Source organism: Danio rerio, chromosome 11, assembly GCF_049306965.1.
Source record: "Danio rerio strain Tuebingen ecotype United States chromosome 11, GRCz12tu, whole genome shotgun sequence".
Taxonomy (NCBI): Eukaryota; Metazoa; Chordata; class Actinopteri; order Cypriniformes; family Danionidae; genus Danio; species Danio rerio.
This window is the reverse complement of record NC_133186.1, coordinates 21,524,526-21,543,393: the sequence shown is the minus strand read 5'-3', so window position 1 is coordinate 21,543,393 and position 18,868 is coordinate 21,524,526. Positions and strand designations below refer to the sequence as shown.

General features: G+C 34.4%; 1 protein-coding gene across 6 annotated transcripts in view; it reads right to left on the bottom strand.

Annotated features, from left to right (window-relative positions):
• Positions 1-18,868, bottom strand: part of prickle2b (prickle homolog 2b) — a 190,700-nt gene that overhangs the window by 17,764 nt on the left and 154,068 nt on the right. For 5 of the 6 annotated variants that reach the window (XM_073915553.1, XM_073915552.1, XM_068224119.1 and 2 more), the window contains one exon: positions 7,528-7,711. In XM_073915553.1, the coding sequence (XP_073771654.1) occupies positions 7,528-7,659 (132 nt within the window). In that variant the 5' untranslated portion in view covers positions 7,660-7,711. 6 annotated transcript variants of the gene reach the window in all.

The window sequence follows — 18,868 nt, the reverse complement described above, 5'->3', positions numbered from 1 at the left end:
ATATTATATAATTATATATTATATAATTCTTTGCAGATATCATTGTTTATTGTTTTCTCTATTTCTATATATTTCTTATTGCTGCTGCTGCTGTTGTTATTGCTTGTATCACTGCAATGACAATAAAGTCTCTTTAGTCTTTAAATCGGTGGATTGGTGTGTTTTTAATAGGCCGGTTTTTCATTTTTGTACATTACTATATGAAACGACAAAACTGACTAATATTCTGTAATTTCTGAATGATCAATAATATAAAATGAGTCACATTACTGTAAGCCACAGGCCAGAAACCATTTTTATTACATGAATTCATTAATGTTGACTTTTTTTCTGAATGTTAAAGTTTTTTGTTTAAAAATACACTCATTTATTCCTAAAAACAACCAATATCTTAGATTTATATTGAGAGCAAGGATCAGCTTTTGTCACCATAAATTAATAGTGCAAGACAAGTTAAATCTACATATTGGTTGTAGTTTAGACACATTATGAAGAGTGCTTGACTAGCCCATTGTTTTAATGATATGTCATGAGTTTTTCCTTTAAATGACTGATTTCTTCTGTCTTGTACATGAAGAAGATGAGGTGGAATGACCAGCACTGCTCCAGAGGCATCAGCAGCTGCACAGGTATGACACAGGATGCAGCACTGAAGACTGTCCAACTCTACAGGCACAGAGATGCCTTTATTCCTTACCTTTTGTAAATGTTTAAATTTAGGAATATTTCTGCAGAGGACAAGTCAGTGTTTTTTTTATGCAAACTATTATTTTGTAATGTAAATGTTTGAATGTTTAAGTATAATTTTTAGTGTTTATATGCATATTTATGTGTATAAATAAATAAATAAACAAATAAATACATGTTTAAATACATATGTCTGTGTGATTTTGTTCCTCTGTGGGGGCACCGCATTAAAATTTCACCCTTTTGGCCAGCAGCGGCCCTGATTTACAGTGCCCAAAAATATTGCCCAAATTTGAAAAAAAAAAAAATCTGAAGGATTTTTCAAAAATTACAAAGCATCTATCCACTTCTTAAGTCTGACGTCATGGATGGCCAGAAAGTAATTGATGTTTTATAAATTGTTGTGTTCACCATGACTAAAAAATGGTCGTAAGTAAATATTTTTTCATTTCAAATGAGTTGCGACTTGGATCCGAAAACCATATTCCATACGTCACGACTTAACAAACAGATTCTGCAAAACAAAAGACTGATAAAACAGCAAGCAATGATTAGTTTACTAAATAATACTCCTGAACTACCAAATCTTACTCTTCAATTGTTTAATCAAACAGATTGCAGTAATATTTGTTCCCACTAGGGGTGCAAAAACTACACAATCACCTTTAAATATCAACACGACTAGAGTGCGCTTCTACATGTCTGTGTGAGTGACTGATATCTAAAGACAGAGATGAAATACTGTTAATCTCAGGGTCCCAAAGTGTTCCCACAAAGGCCCGGAAACATTTGGGATACGCTCCGAATTGAAATCATCAGCTTCGGTTAGGCGTGGGATTTGTTTTCATTTGTGTCCATGTCCGGTGTTTAATGCCTTCTTGTAATAAGAAGCTGTCTCTTTAAAGAAGCTGATGGCTCTTCCCTTGCTTGTGTTGGCCGCTATAGTGTTAGCAAGGGGTTTCTGTAAGACTCGTGCAGAGGTTCTTTTGGGATAGCTGAAAATTTCACGAAACACCAACTGTGGTCTGGTCTTGGTAAATTACAGTGCAGACGTCCAACAATAACACATTCCCTGGGCCAGCAAAAGAGCTGTTGTGACGCAGCGATCTGAAGGACATGGACCCAGAGCCCAAAGCACTCACACAGAGGAACAGCTTGTGGAAATAACTATAATCAGCAGGAAGGGATCTGGCAACCCGCCCTGGTGTCAAGGGATCTGGCAACTGTATTTTGTGTCAGGCAGAGAGAGGATGAAAAAAAGGCAAAAGCTCTTGATTTGGGTGAAATATCCAGAGACCTAACAGCTGTTTTCATTGAATAAAAGAAACTGACGCCTCAGAGAAGAGACACAGTATACACTGGATGACACAGTAAATCTGAACCATAATTTGCTGCTAAAACAAAACCAAAACAAAAATAAACAACAACAAAAGATTTTAAAAGGTTAGTTTATACAGTTGGCATCCAAAGTATTAGTCCTCCTGTTATAGTTACTCTTTTAAAAGTATTTCCCAAGTGTTGTTTAATAGGAAGAAAATAAAAAACATAAGTTTTAATAACTAATTTCTACTAACTATTTTTTAATATTTGCCATTAAAACAGTAAATATATTTTTTTCTACATATTTTCAAGGTACTAGTATTCAGCTTAAAGTGACATTTAAAGACTTAACTAGATTATTACTTTAACTAGGCAAGTTAGGACAATGCCTCATTCACACTAGCAGTAACTTTTTAGCTACCTGTTGCTCTAGGTGGCGATCTGCTGCAAACGCAGGTCTGTATAATTTTACAGCACAGAGAATACAACCGGTCTTTGCAGGAGCTGAGAGAGGATCATGCGAGCTCTGGTGGTGCTCCTATTGGCTGTCACTCAAGAAAGCCGCTTTTTCATTTGCATAAAGTTAACGGATTCTCAACTTTGTTGCGTAGCTCGACATGCCCATCTGGTCACCAATGGTTGCTGTCGCTCGCATAGACAGAGGTCGCCGAAAGTTGCTCTCTCTCCGTTGTAACGAACAGGTCGCTTGTCGCTGCAAGTCGTTTGTAGTGTGAATGAGGCTAAATTGTGCAGCTTATTGGACAACAGTAGTTTGTTCTGTAGCCAATCCTCCCAAGAAATATGATAATAATGTTGACCTTAAAATTATTTGAAAATTTATTTTTAACTGCTTTTATTCCTAATATTAAGTTAAAGAATTTTGACTTTCTTCAGAATTTAGGAATTTTAGATATTAAAGGAAACATCGTGACATTTTCCTTGAACTGTTAAACATCACTTGGGAAATATTTAAAAATGAATAAAAAAAATCTACAGGAGGGAGAATTATTTTGACTTCAACTACATATTTAAATATGTATATTTTTTAACATTAATCAAGTTTTAACTGAATTGCACGCACATCACTTTTTTTTTAGCCCCCAGATAACTAAAATGAATTGTGACTATTGGTGGTAAAATGATCCTGAATGCACACAGGCCTATTGCAAGCTACAGGCAAATCATGTAAATATAATAAAGTTTATAAAATTAATAGGGAATTAAAGCTTATGTTGGCAGTATCCCCTCTTAACACTTACACTGTATATAGACGTAGAATTTGATTAAAAAACCTGTGTTGGCAGTACCTCATCTTAACACTTACACTGTATATAGACGTAAAATTGCATTAATTTACATAAGTTTAATCATAGGGGCCAGTTTATAAGGGGTGTTTGTTAGTAAATCAGACTACAGAGGTCATGCTAAATTAGATTTGTCTGAATATTCCACAGCTATGACACAAGTATAACTAACCATAGAAAAATTAAGAGGCAACATCTCAGTTCATCTCGATTTACAAATTAAAGTTAGGTGTTTGAGTAACACATACAATTTGGTTTATTCTGTAAACTATATTTATTACTAATTTTGTTCACACTTTATTTAAGGTACACAACTACAATGAGTTTTGCCTCAATCTCCTAATTTTCTGCTTATTAATATATATTAAGGTATAAATTAGGTTTAGGATTAGGGATTTAGAATGACATCATGTACTTTCTAAATAATAATAAACAATCAATATCTTAATAATTGTCTGGTAATAAGCCACTAAGTTAACACTGAGAATTGATATTTAAACTAAAATGTTACCCCCCAAAAAAAAAAAAGTTAAAATGTAATATAGAATATAGATAAAGGAGGTTTAAAAAATGTAAAGAAATAAATAATTTGGAAATAACGCTCATTTTCAAGCACAATAAATGAAAACAGTTTAACTAACAATTAAATAGTCCTTTAATTGTTTATTGTTTATTGATTAATTTGTTTATTTAAAATGTTATTAAATCACAATATTATTTTTTGTTGTTGTATAGAATAAAACAAATATTAATATGTTACTAAAAGTCATATCTAATTATTCAAGTAAATCCAGGGAAACAGATCATTTTCAAGTGTTGTCTTGAAAAATGTATTTATTATATATTATTTATATATTATTTATTTTATTTCACAGCAGTACATAGGAAAAGGACAATACAGCATATTGTGGCAAGCAGATTAACTTGGAAAAATCTAAATGATGGACAGTGTTGGGTAAGTTACTTTAAAAAAAATATAGATCACAAATAACCGACTACTACTGGAAAATTGTAATCTGAATACATTATTAATTAATTAATGTAAAAAGTAATCAGATTACTAATTATTTTAAAACAAACTATACCTATAAAAATACAAAATAACCTGCAGCTCTTTCAGTAATTTGATATTCACTCAAAAACCTTACAATGGGTTGATCACAGCACCTTAAAATATTCAAAAGACTTAAAGAGATCATCATTCACTTGTTCAAATTTAGACTGAAGTAACTGTAATCAAATTACACAAATTTAAAATGCAATTCATTACAATACTGCGTTCCCCAAAAATGTCATTAGAATACAGCAAGTGTAGTTACCTCCAACTATGTTGATGGACAAATACATTTGTAGAAACAAGAATTAATTAAATAAGTTGTCTTATATGAACATTTGCAGGTGTCTAAAAAAAGATTTCGGTGTCTGCAATGCAGTAATATTGCCAAGATATTCACTCCTTTAAATGAATAACATAACAAAAAAGAAGGGCAAGATTTTACATTTTACCTATGCAGCCTTTCTTCAGTTTCTATATGCCTCAGCTACAATTTTCATGTACTAAAACCAGATCCCAAATGTTCTGAAATGCACAGCAGGGATCTGCCATCTTATCTTATTATGGATGTGGATGGCCTAAATTTCCACTCTATGTCTAAGCAAAGCTAATTTGTCATGGCCTGAGGTAATCACTGTCTCTGGGTGAAACTGCAGACACCAGCTTTCAAAGCGCAGAGAAAAGGCATAATTAATAGCTTGCTAATAACATGCATGGACACCGAGTTCTTGTATCCCAGCAACTTCCTCCAATCCATCTGTTTGAATGCTGCAAAAACTGTGGGTACTGACTTAAACCAGAGCCTCCACAAACTGAGGGCTCTTGGAAAGCTGCCTAGACAATCAGACATCAGTATAATTCTGAATATCTAAGAGATTATTCTGCTATATACACTGGCTACCATCAATTTTGCAAGTGTTTATAATGAACATATAAATATCAGTCCAGCACTGACCATCTGTTTTATTATCTTTTTCAGATAGAACCATTCAGGATAGCAAATGTGAATTAATAAACTAAAACTAATCCAAGGCACATCATGTGACCTCCAGACACCTAATATGGCTGGCAGCTTTACTGGTGCTTTATTACTTATTGACCCGTTTTGCTGTTGCATTAACAAGAGTTTCTTCAGTTCATCATGAAAATAAAACTCACATCTATAAATGATTTCACTGGCCCATAAAGAGCTGTACACACACCGGTGTCTTATAAACCACACACACTCACCAGCCTTGTGAAGTCGAGCATTGCTATAGTAACAAACATTAGCAGAGGAAGAATGAGCGATCATAAAGAGACATTCATCTCAAGGGTATTTGAATTCTGAGCGTTTAAAGCCTTGTCAAAATTGTATTCAGAATGTCTTAATGTTGCTTTAAACATGCCAATGAAAAAAAGAAAAACACCTTAAAACATAATATTGTCCATCTATTAATGAGTCTAAAAATAAAATACCTTGCCGTCAGGTAAATATCTATTCTCAGAAGTTTTTGGCGAGTAAAATTCTCAAAAGGAACAGCATTTATTTGAAATATAAATATTTTGTTTTACTTTACACATCTTCACCCTCAATCTATAAAGTGTCCTAATTGAACAAAAGTATTATACCTAGTATGATGTATTTTTTGTTGATTCAATCATCAAATCCCAAGTGAAGGACACTAAATACGGGTATAAACAAGGTCTAAACTTTTGACTTTGTCCACTTTTTGAATTGATTGTGTGGTGTAAACACTCATTTGGTTGAATGCTTTTGAACAGCCACTTGAAAACAGCCTACTCTTCGCCTACTGGTTAATCATGCAATAATTAAGGTAAGTGTTGTGAGAAAGTTCACTGAAAGATGTTTATGCTTATGCATTGTATCAATATTAACTGCAAATATGAGCAAACTTAACTGGGATTTTTTTTTTCAATATTACCAAAAACCTTGAGATTCTTGGGTCTGTTTTTGAAGGTACGATACTATATTGACCCATTTTAACTGAGTGGTAAGGTATGGTATGGTTAAGTATGCTTTTTTGGCCATTTACACTGTCAAATGTACCAAAAAGCAAACCGTATCTACCATTTTTGGCTACCCTTTCTAAAGGGTACCTAACACAACAAAAGGGTACCAAAAACCAGAGCTAGATGTGCAGTTGAACGCTATTGGTTTACAGTGAAACGTCACTAAGCGTGTTCACAGGCCAGGAGAATGAAAACAAAGTAAGCGGCATTTTTAAATACAAAGCCAAGAAAATACACTGTAATATCATATACATATAATGAGCCATGGTCGCTCCAAGCTGAAACAAACCTTGTCTTCGTCTTGATGAACAGCCACAAAGCCAAGAAAAAGAGCTGAATCCACCGTATGTCCTCTTGTTGTTTACGAGGCTGTCTAAAAGTGCAAGGGGTTTTACTTTTTCTAGAGAGCTTGCGTGCACTTCTATATTTGAAATTAACTTCTTGAGCTGATGATAATAACGTGAGCGATTACTGAAGTGCTTCTGACATCCTTTCAGAAACAGACAAACAAAAGAGTGATGCAACCTAAAACATAAACAAACTGCCATGTTTAACTATTATCATCACCTTTTGGACTATTATGAACTCAGAATGATGGAATAACTTTCTAACAGAGGTTACATGTGCTGCTGAAGATTAAAGATACAGATGAGAGGTTAATGTGTGCTATATGTTGCGTGTTGTTTTTTAACCCAAATAAGGACTAAATCTATGCTGTGTGTAGTTTTCTTGTAATTGGTAACATGTCAGAAACTGTAAGCGGCTTGTTTGTGTTCATATATGTGCTGCATTTATTTATGTACATTATATAATTACAGTATCGCACTCAATCATTGATCTGCAGTTACAATCAAATCATGTTTATAGAAGGATTAGTAATAAACATTTATACACAGGTATTTATGTGTATAAAGCATCTGTTTTGTGAGAAGTGCTTCTCATATGACATGTGAACGACCTGTACTGCTTTACTTTGACATTTCCATGAGCAAGGATGACGTCAAATGAAACTTTGTGTCATACCATTGGTAGCCTTTTGGCAGCGGAAACACAAGCCTGATAAAGGTGACCCGTACCGACCCATACCGTATCACTCAATGTAAACAGGCCACAAGTCTACTTTGAAAAAAGATAAGTAAACTGCATTACCTGTTCAGGTTTGAGTCCGGGTGGCACCCAAGCATACTCCTCAAGAGCACAGCCAGAGTCATCGTCAGATGTAGAGTTCCTCTGGAAGTCGTACATCAGTTTGGTCACCGTCTTCTCCATCTCCAGAGGCATGGCAGTCACAACATGCTCCTCACGAGGGCACTTACAGTGGAGACAGATTTTCCTAGAAGGCAAAGTAAAAAACTGTCAGATAAAACTAATTAAATAGTATAATTGATTTTTGTTAATTTTAGGGATGCACTGATATGGATATTTTGATAGGATAGTTATCAATAACTGCTTAAATGTGGAAGCCAATACATGAGTTTTTTTTTTAATCCAAGACTCTTCCCAGAAAACAAAGACACAGCAAGAAAACATCCAGGTCTTTCTTTCTTTTTGCGATTCAAGATCCAGATCTTTCTTCTGTGAAGGCATTTACGAATTGCAGTTCTTTCATAGTGAAAAGTGTCTACATCTTATCTTCCCTCAAGCAAAAACTCTGCAGCATTTAATGTGCCACATCATGCAAATGCAACCTTTAAAAAAATAAATAAATAAAATAATAAAAATAATAATAATAATTCTAACTATATATATATATATATATATATATATATATATATATATATATATATATATATATATATATATATATATTAGAATTATATATATATATATATATATATATATATATATATATATATATATATATATATATATATATATATATATATTCATTTATTTTTGAAAACTAGAAACTAGTTAATTAGACATATTTAGCCATTAGCATCCTTAAACGTGAACTTAGGGTCAAACAAATCATGAATGGATGATGCTAAAGATAGATATCAATGGGGTCAAAATATTTGTGCTGTCCACATCAAAAACAGTCACTTGATCAAATTGCATTCTTAGAGTAAATACTCAGGTAGAACAATTATATTAAGTGCACACATTAAAGCACGTATTCTCTTTCTATTTATAACTTTCGGATAATCACTATGGAACATTTTGCGAGAAAATGCACCAAAATGTCAGAAAAAACAAAACTCCAAAAACTCATGTCAGTACAAAGTATAAAATGGTAATACAGCTCAGATGACAACTTATAATAATAATAATTATAATAATAATAATAATAATAATAACAACAACAACGAGTTGTTCACAGCAAATTAATCTCAAGTTATAATTAAACCTCTCAACATTTTCTTACCTAGTTTTAGTTTTTGTATTGTTTTACTTTGTCAATCAACAGATTTACATTTGGCTATAACCAAGAGGGGCCTAAAAAATCCTACAAAAACCCTCAACACGATCAGTGAGTCATGTCACGATGAAACACACACTTCACCAGTCAAACACGCAGCGTCTGGTTAGCGTCCAGACAAGCAGACACAGGCGTCAAGCTCTGCCAAAACCACACTTTCTGAGCACGCCGGCCAGTTGGTCAGATTAACTAACCTCTTAGACCAAAGGAAGAGAAAACAAGCCGCCTACTTAGGGCCAATCCCATTAGCACCTCTGACAGGCTGCAAAGTGTCAAAGACAGACACCGGCCACTAGCACAATGATTGAGTGACGTTTTCACGTTAGCCAGATGGTTAACTTCAGAACATGTTTAATCCATACAATCATTTATGTCAAAGGACTCCAGTTGCTATGGAAGCAAGACAAAAAAGATTCTGTTCGTTGAGTTTAAGGCGTCAGCAGATCTGTGTCATCGTGCCCCCATTGTCCTAAGGATATGAAGATTGAGTCATGGCATTTCTTCAACAAGCTTCAACTCCATTAACACACACTCAAATGTAATGTTTCCTTCTGAATAATAAATGATTTGTCTTTTTAAAATGTCATGTAATGTGAGTGACATCACAACTGTCTGGTTTATGTGAAGTCTGACTAACAGACCGAGTTAATGCAACTGTAGTTTGGCTTCATTTGGCATAGCAGGCTTGATATTGTAGATTTGGTTCATAGAGATGATGCAATGTTAATTTATTTCAACAAATATCTGGTCACACTTGGATAGATTATTACCCACTGTGACTTAATTAAAACTATGCTTGTAGTAGTCAGTATTGTTGTAGACACAGTATATCGTTTTAGCACTGAAATCACAATAGCTTTTCCAATGTGGCGTTTCCACTGTCACTTCCGGGGCCTAATCGGGCCAAAGCGGGGCTTTCTTGGGGGCAGCGGCTGGCCTTTTTCGGCCCGCCGAATACCTTGGGCCAAAGAGACCCAACTGGGGCTTCGGGGCAGGGTGAAAGGAGAGGTGGACACAGTTTTCCGATCGCACGAGTACATGCGCAAATAAATAAATAAGGGAAAGAAAACATCTAGCCTTATGGGGTCTTTTAAATGTAAGGTTATTGCATAAAATAATAAAGTAGTTTTAATTTATCGTGACATTCTTTGCTGTGTCCTCGATGTTTCAATAATGCATAATAATATTTACACAATATTATAGACACAGCCAGACAGTAAAGGTTTGAGAGTTTTTGTCAAGTTTAAAAGGTGTGTTTGTGCGCGTGTACATGCCTGCATGTGTGTGAGACCGAGAAAAAGAGCTCCCTTTACAGCTCTGTTGATGCCGCGAGCAGCTTTTTTATTTTTTATTTTGGAGATATTACACAACATGAATACAACTGAAAGACATTAAACTTTACAAATTTCGTGCCCACTTTCGTAGACTTTAAACAATATAGTGTTATACATTGATAAAATAGCCTAAGCTATACTGAAATATAATTTAAAGAATTTTTTTTATGTTTTTAAGCCACATATAACTTTCATTTTACAAAGGCCTCTCTGAAAAAAAAAATACTTTAGATATTTTTTAAAAACAATAAACACCAGAGAAGGTTTGAAATATTATTTAGAAAGTATTTTGGATACTACGATATTAAATCGTGCAAACAGAGCATTTTTTGGGTGAGTGAAAGCAGAATCTAGCCTACTTTTTTTTTCTGTCACCCAGTCCAGCGCAGCGCCGCTTAAACGCATTGGGGAAAAGTCTAAACAAAAAAATGTGTTCTGTGTCCTCAAACAAGTGTTTATGTTTTATAAAACAAGGTCAAATTTATAAATGAAACTTTAAATGAAGAGCTTTAGTGAATAGCTGCTGAGCGCAACAAATATGCCTATATTTTATCAGGCTACTTGCTCTTATGTGCTGAAACACTTAACACGGCGTCTATCAAAACAAGGATGTTATGAAATGCATTTCATAGCAAGTTATAACGGAGAATTTCTGTGGTTTTATATTATGGATGGTGCGCTCACTGTGCTGTGTCCCTCCGTTCGATGCAGAATGCCAACAGTCGGTGAGTAAACAAATGTAATGAATGGAAATACACAGGTCTGTGCGTATAGACATAAAATGTACTGCTGTACAGTAACATGTCATTTGTTTGTTTAGGTTGTCTTCATTTTAATGGTTTTGTTTGTCATAATTCCATGGGGTGCCTTATCTGCCTGATTCCCGCTGAAGTGGGAGGGTTGTGTGATGTTTTGATTCGGGGGACGTTCTGGGGGCAGTGTTTGCGTGACGCGCTGCGAGCTACTAGCCCGACAGTGGAAACGCGACATAATTTTGGCCTCATTACTCAACCTCCCGGGCGATTGGCCCGGCCTGGCCCGATAAAAGCCCTGGCTCGCACCGGCCCGATAGTGAAAATTCGGCTAATGTGCGCATCCGCAATAATCACATTGCAGGATTTACAATATTGAGTCTGGATCATAGTTGACCAGGAGCCACAAAATATAGGATTTTTAGAGTCAGTGCCAAGATTAACCATAATAAAAGTTAAGGTTTACCATTTGCTTGTGTTTTTAAGGCCTGTGATGGAGCATTTCAAGAAAGTTTAAAACATTTGGGCACAAGAAATTATGACTTTTGGAGGTGTAACAAAGATGAATTATTATTATCTTAATAATTATTTATACACTGAAGATGATAGTGATAATTTTTATTTATAAAAAAGGCATTTCTTAGAATAGTTTTTTTTATTGTTTAATGTCCAAATGTCTGCATTGTCTTTAACCTAAAACAAAATTATTTTGCTTACCCCATAGGCAGATTTTTTAGCTTGCTAAGGAAAATCTCACTTAATTTTAAATAATTATTTTTGAAAGTGTTAAGAAAAATCTATATATTTTTATATTTGGACTGGAAACAAAGCAACCCCTAAGTGATTTGCATTGTTATTATTCCATTTCTGTAGCTAAATACTTGTTAGACTCCCTAGAAAAAGTCAAATAGAGAATTCAAACGATCTAGTGAAACTGTATTCATAATGCAATATTTATTGCAAAAAAAAAAAAAAATTAAATATAGCAATGTCAGATTTTTCCAGTATAGTGCAGCCCTAGCTCTCAACTAGGGCCATTTAAATAAAAAAAAAAAAATTATTTTGCCATACAAAAAAAATTAAGAGTTTGGGGTCTAAATTATTTGTTTATATTTTAAAAATAATAATTCTTAGATTTATTTTATTAAAATAACTGTTTAGGGAAAAATACTGTTAACAGTGAATGATGAGAATTTCAAAAATAAAAAACATTTTCAGACCCACTTTTTATTAAGTGGCATTATTTACTATGTACTTACAGTTTAATTATTTATTTGGTACAATGCACTTATGTACATACAAGTTATTATAGGTAAGTATTTAAATATTATCTACATGACATTACATTTTGCAATTATTTTCTGTAATTACATTTATGAATAAACTGTTGAGACATGCCTTCTACCTTAAGCCACACCTACTCAGACAACCAAACCTGGCCCTAACCATAAACATAATTTTCTATTTTATTAAATTTTAAATTGCATTTATAAACATTAAAACATCAAGGAAATGGTTTTGGATACATTCTTTGATAAATAGAAAGCATATATCTGAAATCAAATCTTCTATATTGTAAATGTATTTCTCACTTTAGGATTTTAAAGTGTTCTCCTTGCCTAATAAAAGCAAAAAAAAAAAAAAAAAAAGAAACAAACAAAATCTCAAATTTAGGGATTTGGCAAAACGTTCAAATAGTCCCTTCACAGTGAAAGTATATACAAGTGCAAAACAAACAAAAATACAGAAAAACAATACCAAAGAAACAATAAACAGGAAAATAAAATCAGAAAAATATATATATTTCAAATATCAACAAAAATAATAACAACAGGAATCCACGTAAAAAAGATTGCTACTGTGGTGCCTCAAGCAAACTCTTATGTTGTGGATACCTGTTGTTATAATTTATGTAGATTTATATGGAGTATATTTTCCAGATTTATTTATCTGTTTATTGTTTGTTTGGTATGTTTGGATTTTTGCTTGTTTTGCACTTGTATATATCTTCACTGTAGATGGACTATTTGGCACATCACCTTGCACGACGGTGCTTTGCAAGCAAGCCATCTTTTTTGGATCCCTCGCAAACTCACATTTCTCCACCTGAAGATGAGCTGGTGGACAAGCTGTTGGGTTTGTTTCACAAACATCATGGAAATGGTTTAAATACATTCTTCGATAAATAGAATGCATTAATCTGAAATAAAATCTTCTATATTGTAAATGTATTTATTCTTACTTTATGATTGTAATGTGTTCTTGCCTAATAAAATTTTTTTTAAAAATCCTAAATTTACATAATGCAGTCCTTATTTACAGCAGTTGTTTTAGCATGGTTTTCCTTTGACAAAACCATATACTAAGTGCAAAGCAAATTCACTTTTGTGTTAACATCCCATCTGGACTTGATTATTTAACAAATTCTTTGTTAGGTCTCTCAGGGAAAATTTATCCATGATGCAGAATGACCAAAACTTTAGGACAAACAAACAATTGTCGCACTGCAACAGAAGTAGGAAAACATTTTGTAACTTATAACTTGTAATGTAACTCCAAACAAATCAGTTTATTATTCAAAAGAAAAAAATAGAACAGGGACTTCATTAGATCCATAGATTCTGGATTTAATGGATTAATATTTCAATGCAAACTAGCAGTTAGATTATTGGAATAATCTGGCATAAATTACCAGAGATTTCAGTTTACAATGCATTCAATTTCAGAGAGAGAACAAAAAAAGATATTCAATTTTAATTTCATTCTATCTTAACAGCCAAATGACACTCCAGGATAATATAACTCAAAAGGAAGACATTCCTTGGCATTAGTGAAGTCAAATAAGTCAAGAGCATGTTGGAAAACACTGGGATAGGACACAATAGTTCATTATAAATATTTAAAGAGAAAGAAACAAAAACAATCTATAAATGGATAAAGTGCTTTTAGACTTGCACAAACTGAAAGTTGTTTAAAAGCATCTCTCGGAATCAAAATGAATGACTCGGACATTAGATTGGAGGTTCTGTATGAGGTGATATAGAGAAGACTTATATATAGGGCACACACCTGCTCTCTCCACAGTTCCTACACCCTTGAGCAAGGACAATTCACCTGCATTACTTAAAGGGGGCAACTTTGCAATTCGCATTAATATTGAACACTCACAGGAACACAAAAAACCCTCCAACAGTTTATCTGTGAATACCAAACACTACTAAGAAACTTATCCACTGCCTGCGATAATGCTCAGACATTCTGTAGAGCAAAACTACTCATTTAAAAAAAAAAAAAAAAAAAAAGATTTCACTCGTGAGTGCAGTCTTCAACCATAACACTTTAACCAATCATAACCAATAATACATGCAGCATATCTGAAAAGGATTAACCTATTAAGCTGTGGCGGGTTTTCTGGGATGACTTTAAAAAGAGTTCCGTGGAGATGCCGGTCTGGTCCAGATAAATGATCTGGACTAAAATGAGGTCACCGTAATTCCCTTCTCAACCGCACAGTAAAGGATAGAATAAAACTCCTTCCACGTTTTGACAGGCTTCACACATGACTGCAAATTCCAGGCTCAACACCACTGCACGCTCCATCGATAATGCTCTTCCAATCATCTAAATGTGATTTGAATTAAAATGGATGCCGGGTTGCAACTATGCATGCTGATTTTATTACAAATGTCATGCTCAGACCTGGTCAATGTGATCTACAAGCATGCGCTGAGAGCCTTTGGAAAGGTTTTGTCCAAGACTGCAAATATGGAAGACTGGGAATGTAATCTAGGGATGACACAGAAGGTTGTTATGCCCCTGAGGCGCCCAAGCGGAACGGGGTAAATGTGATTTATGATCTGATCGGACAATTGCTTATTGTGGGTTAATCATTGCATTTTTAAATTGTTCAGACAACAACAGATGTGGACTTATTGTTAGCTCGAGGAAAACTTATCCCCTTAAAAACCAGGCCTGTGCCATCATCAGACAATCTCATCTAATTCTTTTTAACAATAGCCTATGGCTAGACACAGTGGCATTGTCATGTTTAATAAAGCTGTCATTTAAAAAAGTGAGAAACGAGGTCTGCTGTACCCAGGGTTCCTACATCTAACTAAAACCAAACCATTTTAAAAGAATGCTACTCGAAATTAAAATAACAGTCTGTAGCTTTAGCGAAATTCCAGTCTCAGATGAGGCTCCCAGGCTTTTCCATGGCATCATTCCGGATGAATTAAACAACCTTTTTTTTTAAAGGGCAACACACAGTGAAGAAGCTGGTCACAGCTGGGTGCTACTGAAAGCCAATTCACCATCTATTCTCACTTAGCTTTTGTATATTTGCAACTCTGTATACTTTTCCCACATTACACATTGGCGTTCTTCAAAAAGCCAGCTAACTGAATTCATATTCAAGCATTGTTTTGGGGTACTGAATTAGTTTGTGCTTCAATAACACAGAATACAGGGCAGCTGTATTCACAGGAAAACTTCAATACTCAAATTTCTGAGCTTTCATGATGTTAAAAGCTACCATAATATAAATACTGATACAAGTAATTGAATGGTGAACGATGACCTACTACTGTATGAAGTTAGACGGATGAATAAATCAATTATTTGAGGAAAAAGAAATCAGTTTAATGGAGGCTGCTTTAAACGGGTGAGGGATGCAGGAGGAACAGATATTGATCTAATTGGAATAGTGCTGTAAAATAAGATGGATTCAGCCTGGAGTAACTTCCCATTGACAGCAAGTGAGTGAAGCTTCTCAACAGTAATGGAAAGTCCATGCCATTTTGCAAACTGGTTTCGATGAATGGTTAAAAAAAATCTGTTATTTTCATGTCACTGTGTAACTGCATTTCATCCTCGACAGCTGATTATGTAACCAACTGTTTTGTTTGATTTGACAAAACTCATACAATGAAATTGTACTTCGATTTGACCATTGAAGACATTTACACAACATCAGTGAAATCCTAAAGGTTATTGCATAAAAAATACAACTATGAATCTAAGACCAACACTTGGTATTAAGATGTGTTTTAGTCAGTCAGATCACAATCAGATGAGCAAAACAAATCCATGATTATGTTGTGTTTAAATCCATCTTTGTCCACTTTTAGCCACTTTTCTTATTTCATCAAGACTCTTCAATCTCCTTTAGCAAATTAAGTGCAGTTAGCATGAGCTTGAACAGAGAAGACAGGATATTGTATGAAGAACAATAGCTGCAAAACAATGTTTGAACCCTCCTTGACATTTTTCATGTTCACACTTACAATTTCAGGCAGCCAAATGCACATTCTCTTTGGATAGAAAACTTCAACCCACAATGTTTAAGAATTAGGTCAGTGTTTGGCGTTTTGGATCCTCTTTACACTTGTGCATTATTGTCCACTTGTGGTTGAAATACGAAAATGAATCGTATTGCTATTATTACCCTTGCTTTGCATAGGGCTTCTGATATGCCTGCCCGGCTTTATTCTGCGATAACAACCGGCTGAATGTACAGTATCCCTTACTCATTACTATAGATTTTTTTTTATCTGTCACCATAGTTATAACTGGCATGTATATTTTCATAGAATTAGAAAGCTCATTAAAAACTGCAGAGAGATCATTGCATCATGGCATTATCATATTCAATTCCTGACTCTAGTTTCTGAAGCAGAAGATTACTCGGTTTAATGAGTGAATTTATGACCCAAGAACCCACTTAAATATATATATAAAAAACAAAATATGATGTATTTATACAATATCCATAAGCAATGCGAATCAAAAGCAATGCGAATGTGGGCTACTTGAGGTAAAAAAAAAAAAAAAAAGCTAAAATAAACATAACGCCTATATCCAAAATCAGCTGCAATGGCTTTCTTTTTCTTCTTGGCATTATTCTAAACGTTGTCTTTTTATGTGTTAATCCAGCTAAACAACACCAAATAAAGACTTAATCCGATTGACATTTCAGGTCAACGAGCAATGACTAGATACAAGATAGTTTTATAGTGAAAACTTGTATCAAACCCGCGTCTTTCACAGTCATTTGTGCACTTTTATTAGATCAAATCAAACATGTATAGAAGTATAAGCAACGAAAAACGACTAAGTTACTCTCTAATAAACTAAACTGTACATAAAGTATGTGCGTTTGATGTAGCTATAAAACCAAGCTCATAGGTCAACTTTCTCGAAAAACCTCCTCGACCACATCACGCAGCGCACGAAAAAAAAGTCACCACGCAGAGTTCAAACCGCAAACCCGATTAAACTAACAAAAGAGCCACAAACACTCACCTTTTACCGTGAATGAAGACGGGAGAGTGCGGTGTCGCTCGTCGTGGATCGACCAAAGCACGCGCTACACATTTCCACCGCAAAAAGCGTTCATTTGGCGCACTTTCACTTCTCCACAAACAAGCGCTCGCAACGATTCAACCCGCAAGTCTTTGTCAAGCGCTCCTGGCCGCCAGCATTCTAGTCCGCGCAAAGGTATGTTCCTGGAAAGGCATGTCTCAAGCTCTGATACTTTTGATAAAGCATGTATAAAAACGGCAGGGTCCCCGCAGATCCAGCGTGACTCTCCGTGGTTTATCCAGCAGTAAAGCCATGAACAGCCTGCGCTTCTTCCTCTCCTCGTCAATAGCAGGCTGTGGAAGCTCAGTGAACCGCTCAGTGTGACTCTCTTGTGTTCGCTCTGCCCACTCGAGCTTGTGAATGTTAATGAGCGTCCGTGATGTCAGCAAGTCACCGTCTCTACATTAGTTTAATTAGCGACGCGAATAGCTGGTGTTGTTGGAATCATTTACATGCAAATCAGTCACTTTCCTTAACTGTAAAGACCCGAGGCAATACACGCATTTCACAGGGAATAAAGAGAAAAAGGAAGCAGGGTAAAGAATACTGTTTATGTGTAAATAATGTGGAGACGTACAAAGGGGCTGCTGTGTTTATAAATTGGAGACTGTTATGTGTGACAAACCTAAACACGTAATTAGCACTTTACTTAATATATTAATCAGACATCTAGAAAGAATGTTTATTTTGTAAAAACAGCGAGGAATCCTTATGTCACTTATTTGTTGATTGTCAGTTTGCAGTTATTTTGGAAAGACTGATTTCTGATTATTCTACAATAAAGAGATACCATTTAATGCAAAATATTTTTTTTGTTATTTTGAAAAGGGTGATAAAAATGAACAGTTTTATTATTTTAAATGGTAAATTCTTTATCCACAAATGTAGACTTTCACAATCCCCTCCTTTATACAAGGTTTTTGTCAACAAACTAATTCTGTTAATGAAGTCTCTTAAAACTGTAAAATAAAAATTTAAAAGCTCTGTCTATTGTAAGCTATAATGAATCTGTTTTTAGCGTCTTATGAAGGTCTTCCATTTGTTTTGTTTTTTTGTTTGTTTGTTTTGTGTTTTTTATTTTAATTTAAATTTTTCTTGGAAATTTTGTTGGTTACCTGTTTTTGCTGTATTTGTATATTACTAATGCACAAAAAGAAAAAAGATGTAGGTCAAACTAGCTTAATTATTTCAAAGAACTTTAATAAATAAGTAATGATAGTATTATTACTATTATTCATTCTTACATTCATTTTCTTTTCAGTTTAATCCCTTATTAATCAGGGGTCGCCACAGTGGAATGAACTGCCAACTTATCCAGCATATGTTTTACGCAGCGAATGCCCTTCCACCTGCAACCCATCACTGGGAAAGCCCTAATTTTATTTAATTTATATTTAAATTGTTTATAATTTTCCTGTAATGACTTATATTTTTGGACACATAGTATTCCTATCACTGCTCCAGGGTTGTGTTCATTGTGTTTACTGCTGTGTGTGTTCACTTGGATTAAATGCAGAGCACAAATTCCAAGTATGGGTCTCCATACTTGGCCAAAAAACATGACTTTTGACTTTCTTTCGACTTATTTTTATTACTATAATTTTTATTTAAAATGATAA